This window comes from Thermobia domestica, chromosome 5 (assembly GCF_964235325.1).
Source record: "Thermobia domestica chromosome 5, izTheDome1.hap1.1, whole genome shotgun sequence".
Lineage (NCBI taxonomy): Eukaryota > Metazoa > Arthropoda > Insecta > Zygentoma > Lepismatidae > Thermobia > Thermobia domestica.
Window position 1 is genome coordinate 181,725,217 of NC_137458.1, and position 7,915 is coordinate 181,733,131.

Consider the following 7,915-nt stretch of genomic DNA (forward strand, 5'->3'; position numbering starts at 1 on the left):
TATCTTTTTGGTTAAAATACCGTATATCGTATTTCATATTTTATTAAGTAAATTGACTAGAGCAACGCAAGTAGATACTAGCCCTTTGTACTCTTAAACAACAAAGGTGTAAGAAGAGATTTGATTCCTTACTCACGAACATCTTAAAATTCAAAGCGGCTGATTAATATATTGAATCCTTGTAAGAAGTGAAAGTATGCTGGAATTCTTGTGTTCCAATAGGTTAATTTTGGTGTTATTTTTCGTGGCAATTAAAACGCAATTTCGCAGCTTTCTTAACTCTACGGGAGGATAACCATCACGCAACGGCGAATGTTATATGGCACCATTTTTTTCTATGAACCAGTAATACATACAAAAAGCTTACATTTCCAAATGAAACTATATACATTAATTGGTTACAAAAAAGTGGGGAGGCAACTGCCCCCCTTTGCCTCCCCTAATCGCCGCCCATGGACACGGTCATTAAATTATTTTAACATTTCTTCGGAAGTCCGATACGAATTAGTCAACCTTAACACAAGCATCTGAAATTAGAATTCCAAAATTCATTTATTTAATTTATATTTGGTTAAATTATCAAAATTACAGAAGATTTCAATTTTATTTTAAAAAATATAGCGACATCCATTCACTTCCCGCTTGCTACCTTTATCTCCTTTTACCATTGGTGTGTAGTATTGAAAGCATTGTTTCAAAAAGTGAGTAAAATATATATCAATGAAGTTTCAGAACTCTGAACACATTATTAAGATCACGCTAGTGAGTCATATAAGATTATAATGTTAATACACTCGTCTGTTCACCCGCTACTCTACACAATAACTCTTAACAAAAGCGAGCTTTTTTAAAATTCTGTTTTGGCAATAGACAACTGGAGCTTAATCTCGGTCAAGTTCCTTAATGGAGTCAATTCGGAAATATCTTAATAGATAACGGTGACTTTAATGATGGCCATCCATATACCATACATAGAATTGCATGATTCTCTTTACCATATTTACCAGAGTTTAATTAAATTCCTTTCATCGTTTTCATCGTTTTACTAATTGAAACAAATTTTAAGCAAAACTTTCAATATTAGAGTAAATGGGTCAATCCATCTGAAGTGGTCCAAATAGGGATGCATGCGAGACGCGAGAAGTCTCGTCTCGTCTCGCATTTGCGAGACGAGACCGAAAATTTTGTACGAGACGCGAGACGAGACTAAACCATGCGAGACGAGACGCTAGAGAGACTCGATTAAGTCTCGCACGAGAAGTCTCGCGAGACTTCTCGCAGTCTCGCAACATTTATGAATTACATTTAATTGTATATTTAGTGATTTTACGTTTATTGAGTTTTCCAAGTTGAGCGTTAATGCCTCCAGGAACAAAAAAGTGATTGGGGCAATAGACATTTTATGAGATTTATTATTATTCAAGGTTGATTTTCAGAATTAAAGCCTTCTTTAGTTTCTAAACATCATTAAATAGGAAAAAAAAACTTTGTAAATTGGAAATTTATTACAGCATCGATTTAGGACTTTATTTTGCGACACAAACACATACACGCGGGCGCGCACGAATACATGAACTTCTGTTTTTGGTCTGAAAAGCGAATAAGACTCCCTATTGCTTCGAAATGTGATATTTCTGTTGTTTCTGTCTTTTTCACATTACTACTAACGATTAATGTTGGGGGAAGGCGGGGAAATCCCCTCTCGTCAAAGTTTATACCTGGCCCGGCTCGCAGAAATTACATGATATTTTTACATGGAATAAGTATTTTCTTTCCATATATTAATCAGAAACATCCCCCTCTAGTTCGGAAGTTTAATTCAAACACTGGTTTGGTAGTATGGCCCTATAGGTTTGGTGGGAGATGGTAGAAATGACCCTATATCTGTCAGTAAATTTATTTTCTAGATCTGGCAACACTATATAAGTTGAAAGCAAAAGTTGATAAAATGCGAATTCTGGCAATACTGCAGTTAGTTTAACTGTATGATCTGGAAATTGATCCAGAAAGCTTTTTTCGTATCAAGTATAGTTTGCTGGATATTTGGATTCTCGCAATTGTTAACATATTGCGTTATCCACAAGTCCGTTGACACAAGTTATTCCTTGGTGGTTGATGTAAAGGGAGATAGGCGGCAATTGATGGCAGCATTGTTCTTCTAAACAAGTAATGTATTTTTATATTTTCTCTGCTGCTTCCACAAATTTAATGTTAGATAGATTAAACTTTCTGAAAAGAAAGTTCAAACCTATTCTAAGGGAACAATCCGTGTCAATTTTGGATATTGTGACGTTAGAGCATTCCTCGGACCAGTGGCGGCTAATGTTAGTGTTGCAGCGTTGCGCAACGACGAAAGTATTTCAAGAAAAAAATATTATTATCAATAGTAGTAAAGAACAGAAAAAAATTCTTTCTAATACTCGCACATATATATAATTTAAATATTTTTTTTTCTTTTTTACTTTTGTAACTGTCCGTTCCGTTAATCCGTTTTAAAAAGCGAAAAATAATCCGTCACAGAGACTCTAATTTATATTGTGTTGCAGGTAGCATACAACGACTAGATTCCTTCAGCACGGCAATTGGAACAAATGTTAAGTCTCCTTTCCCATATCTCAGAAGTTAAAGGACTGGTCGTTGTAGTGCTTCTGCAACACAGCACGGTTTCCAGTGAACGAGGTTTTTCGCGCTAAATAAGATTTCTGAATTTTCTTTCACTAGCAATTAACAAATGGAATTTGTTTTTATGCATTCATACTTTAAAATTGCGGGACTGTACTGAAGCAAATGAATATAATGACAATTAAAAACAGTGATTGCAGAATTACAAAATAAGAAAGAAATACGTAGTAGAGCAGAAAACAAATGAAAGTAGACCCCATTACAAGTTAATTCTTAGCTTATATAGATAATGAAGGCTTCTTGCATAGCAATTTGTGAACCAAATATTAATAAGTCAATATATAGAATTCCCCCCTCTATGGATAGTATTTTAGTATATACATATTTCTTTTATAAAATAAGTATATTTTCTACTCTTGATAATTCACAAAACTGTATGGTGGGGAACGCCACATTGAATTTGGGACTAGTTAGCAATGCTCACAGGCGTAGCCACGAGGGGGTCCACCATGTCCGAACCTCCCAAAAATTTCAAAATTTGACTAACATTTGTAGACTTTCCTAACGAACTATACTTGTTTAACAGAGAAACCATTGATGTAGGCTAAATATTTTATTTTACACCTCATCATGTACTCCTTCTTTTCTTATAAAAATAATCGTTCTATCATTTTTCCTAAAAAATTATAGGGACACTAATTAATTACTTATCGTTTTTTTTTTTTTTGGATGCAGAAAAAGACAGGTTCGATATTGCATAGACGTATTGGACCCTCTCAAATACTTTGGACCCCCCACGACAAACATTTCTGGGTGTAAAACTGGCAGTGCTGTTTGTTTTGATGTTCTTTGATTTTTGGCTTCTGTTACATGCTGATCCTACAAGGGGCGGATTTCGAGGTTTCCTTTCCAGAACATACGACATTGATAAGTGTTGTTTCGCCTCATATGGAAGTTTATTGTGTTCATCGTGCATTGCGTAACAACCAAGACGGATGATTTGGAATGTAGTTTTTTTCTTTTACGCACATGTGTGTATGTTGGTGTATGAATATTTGACATTCGGAATTCATATACCAGTACCTCTTTTGTATCAACTGTTTTGATTTTTAATTATTAGATTTAATTTTATTGTGTGTGCTTTAATTCTGTAAATAACCTACAAATTCCGAATGAATTGTATACCGTGACTTCTGTAAATAACTTACAAAAAACTTTGACCAGCTTTTAACTGAGGAAAAACTTACAATTAAGGCTTAGACAAAACAAGCAAAGGGCAATTCAGGGGAGTGTTAAAAAAAATCCAGTTTAAATTTACAGGATATCTTATGGCAGTAATGTTGTTTGCACTAGATACATTTTCTCAATTTATTTTAAAATTTCCTAGATACACTCTGAATAAAGTGTGTTCAATGTACATTTTTTTTTTTTTATAACACTAATCTCTTCTACGAACTCTCTTCAGTCAACGCTGAAGAGGAATTCGTATCACTGTCAGGGACTGAGTTTGCTAGAATGAATCGTCCCCAATAATCTAGAAAAAAAATATTTAGTGAATCTACAAAGCTTCTGAAGTAAATATTAACTGTACCTATAGCGCCAACAAAAGAAGGAAAGTTTTTTCCACATCAAAAAGAATTGAATGTCCCAAGAAAGGTTATCACCATTGGTTATGCTTTCCATAGAAAAAGACCTGACAATAAGAATACCAGAGTTCAACCAGCACGTATTAGACAGATTTGCTCCAATCAAAGAGAGGAGAATGAACTTACTAATTAAATAAAGTGATTAATCGGATAAAATGTTCTGAATTTTTTTAATTTTTTAAAAGCGGAATTTTATTTAATTTCACGTGTTACATAGCATTTGCATCTAAAGTTATGCTGATTAGTCAATGAGTCCACTTTATATCTTCTGTCTCCGATCGTTCAACACTACTGCAACACCCGAAACCACAATCCATCGGCCGCCACTGGCCTCGGACTAGAAGCAGGTAAAGACAAGGTTGAAATCCGGTTAAATAAAGACGAAATAATTTACATATAGATATAGTAAAAGGATCCGGCTTTGGTTCAATGAGTTCAGAAAAACATATATGGAAACGTTATATTCATTATATCCTAATTACATTGGCTACTTTTTTTCGGGGCAAAAATGTGCCCGCATGGCACACTGGAAAATATTGCTGGAGACCTCTAAGCTGGAAAACAATGTTGGATCCAGTGACAATTTATGCTGGTTTTGCTGTAAATTATGCTATTATTTTGACGAAAATTAATGGTCCAGCAATCAAATTCCAGCACAACTTTTCTTTTAATTTGGAGCGGAGGGACACAAGATCGGATACCATGTTGAACTCTAGGTTCCGTCTCCTTAGGATGTTATGAACATTCATCCCATGGAAAGCAATGGCAAACCACCATGGATTCACTTTGAAAAGGGACTTTTAGGTCAAATACCTGCCTTCGGACAGAATATTACATCATCATTCATTAACAGCCATAGTATAACACATTGCAAAATTTTGATCCAGAATATATGCGAAACTGCGAGACCATGCGAGAAAGTCTCGTGCGAGACGCGAGATGAGACTCAAAATTATATGCGAGACGAGACTTTACATTTGCGAGACGAGACCAACATTTGAGGCTGCGAGACGAGACGAGACTTCTCCATTTCTCGTCTCGACTCGTCTCGCGTGCATCCCTAGGTCCAAAGATGGCGAAAATGGTTGCTTGACCATCTCCGAAAATTATAGAAATTGGAGTGTGATGAACTTCGTGTATGAGAAGATCAATAACATCATTCACGTTGTCATACGTACAAGTGTTCCTGAATGACGGCCATCTTTGTTGTCGGTGGAGTGCCAATTTTTGCATTTGCAAGCGTTTACGAAAACTACAGCTGCTCAGAACGTATGAATCAGACGAATGCCAAACAAAAGCGAATGTTTACAATAAAGACTGAGGTACACGGAGAATATATACTTTTGAAATAAATATGCAAGGTTGCAAACCAATACATGAAATCACTAGAAAAAGTACAGAAAATTTCAGTTTTAAAGGGGCTGTGTTGGAAAGGCATAAAATGAGGTTCATAAGTTTTGTGCTGAATACTATTGCATGTAAAGAGTCTGCAGAAGTATCCACACCTATGATGCTACTGGCACCGTAGATGAACGGGGGTACGAAAGTTGAAATTCGTGATTTTGATGGCATTTTTGGGGAGTCATATCTCAGGAGGGCAAAGTGCTAAAAATTACTGTTTCGGTCATAAAGTAACTCTGTATGTGAATAAACTTTGCAAAGAAATCATGACTGATATTACAAAAAAGTGAGGACATGGTAAAAACGCGAATAAAGCACGTGCATGACAATGGTCGTAGCCCTGAAAAATTTAAATGTTTTTATATGTTTGATGCTAGATCTCAAACACTACGCATGGTTCAACAATTAGGTCTGCTTTCGTTTGTGTTCAGTTGTGCAAAAGCTTGCGAGTCCTTTGTTCCGTCTTTCTAGCTCCATGATCATTGCCACGTCTATATGGTAAGGGCGTTTGCTCCCCTTTGCACCCACGTCACCCATCGCCGAACAGGATTGCAGTATTAAGGTGCTCAATGTATCAGCAAAGTGTCATTGAAATCCAATATCAGTTATCAAGTTAATGTGTTCAATTATATCTATTCATCCTATATAATGCAACATTGTGAACATCGTATTAACTTCCGTAACTGAGATTGGATTACAATGACACTTTGCTGATACATTAAGTGACTTAATACCGCGATCCAGTTCGACAATGGGTGCCGTGGGTGCAAGGGGGAGCAAACCCCCTTACCATGTAGACGTGGCAACGATAATGGAGCTAGAAAGAAGGAACAAACAACTTACAAGCTTTTGCACAACTGAACACAAATAAAAGCGGGCGTAATTGCTGAATCATGCGTAGTTTGTGAGATCTAGCATGAAACATATGAAAACATTTGAATTTTTCAGGGCTACGACCATTGTCATGCACGTGCTTTATTCGCGTTTTTACCATGTCCTCACTTTTTTTTTATAATATCATAATATTTTTTTTTTTTTTTTGCAATAGTTTATTCATTTACAGAATTACTTTATGACCTAAACATCAATGTTTAGCTCTTTGCCCTCCTGAGATATTCCACCCCAAAAATGCCATCAAAACCAGAAACTTCAACTTTCGGAACCCCATTCATCTATAGTGCCAGTAGTATCATAGGTGTAGATATTTCTGCAGACCGCTTACATGCAATAGTATTCAGCACAAAACTTATAGTACATAGGTACAATATCAAATTTTGTCACAAAATAAGAGAAGAAAGCTTTATACAACTTCAGAGAGCAATATACAAGAATTGGTACAATAGATAACACTTCTTTCCTAGCTTGTAGCGATAAAATCTAAAGCGTTACCGACATGACTTCCCTCAAGAGGCGTCACTGATTTTCTCAAAAGTATAATGTGTATTAACATTAAAGGATATGTATATATATATACTTGCATCGTGGACTCCCTAGTGGTTATATGGTTTGCTTATGTACCTTCGCTGCACAAAAAGTTCGATTCCCGTGGGAGCTCATGAGGTTCGGATCCCCAGTTAAGCTGTACGTACACGTCTCATATAGCATCAGTGCTAAAAGGGACGGTAAGCACTAAACGAACCAAACACACTTGTTCCATCCCTTTCTCAGACTTAAATGCATATGTAGAGCCTCGCCTAGACATAATACATCATGTTAAAATAACATGAAAGTAAACAAGACATAACAATTAAATTAATTCTTATAAAAACTACAACTTACCTCAAGCTCCGTTTCTGTCATTGCAAGTAAAGCGAAGGTTCCTTTGCATTACTTTTGTTACTTGGTGGATAGTGCTCCAACAACACATACACTATCTTATATCCACATAAGATTGAAGGTCGCCGAGATACTGCGTTGTTTGAAGAGTAACTGGTTTGTCAAGTTCAGAAGCAGCACACTGACAATAAAACAAGCACTGAATATTTAACTAGGATTCAGGAAGAAACAGTAAAAATACAAGACAATGCAAATATTCATCTTGTGTAACGTGCTGTTCAAAATCATATCCTAAGTTCTTGAAATATATAAATAATGTATGTATATATGTATGTGTATGTGTGTGTGTATGTGTGTGTGTGTGTGTGTGTGTGTGTGTGTGTGTGTGTGTGTGTGTGTGTGTGTGTGTGTGTGTGTGTGTGTGAGTGTGTGTGTGCCTGTGTACGTATGTATGTTCCAGCATAACTCTG

At 36.0% G+C, this 7,915-nt stretch overlaps 1 protein-coding gene across 1 annotated transcript in view; it reads right to left on the minus strand.

Annotated features, from left to right (window-relative positions):
- Positions 1-7,621, minus strand: part of hgo (homogentisate 1,2-dioxygenase) — a 720,105-nt gene extending 712,484 nt beyond the window's left edge. Inside the window, exon 1 of the mRNA XM_081759460.1 lies at positions 7,449-7,621. Within this exon, the coding sequence (XP_081615586.1) occupies positions 7,449-7,469 (21 nt within the window). The 5' untranslated portion in view covers positions 7,470-7,621. The remainder of the gene's footprint in view (positions 1-7,448) is intronic.
- Positions 7,622-7,915: the final 294 nt, after the last annotated feature.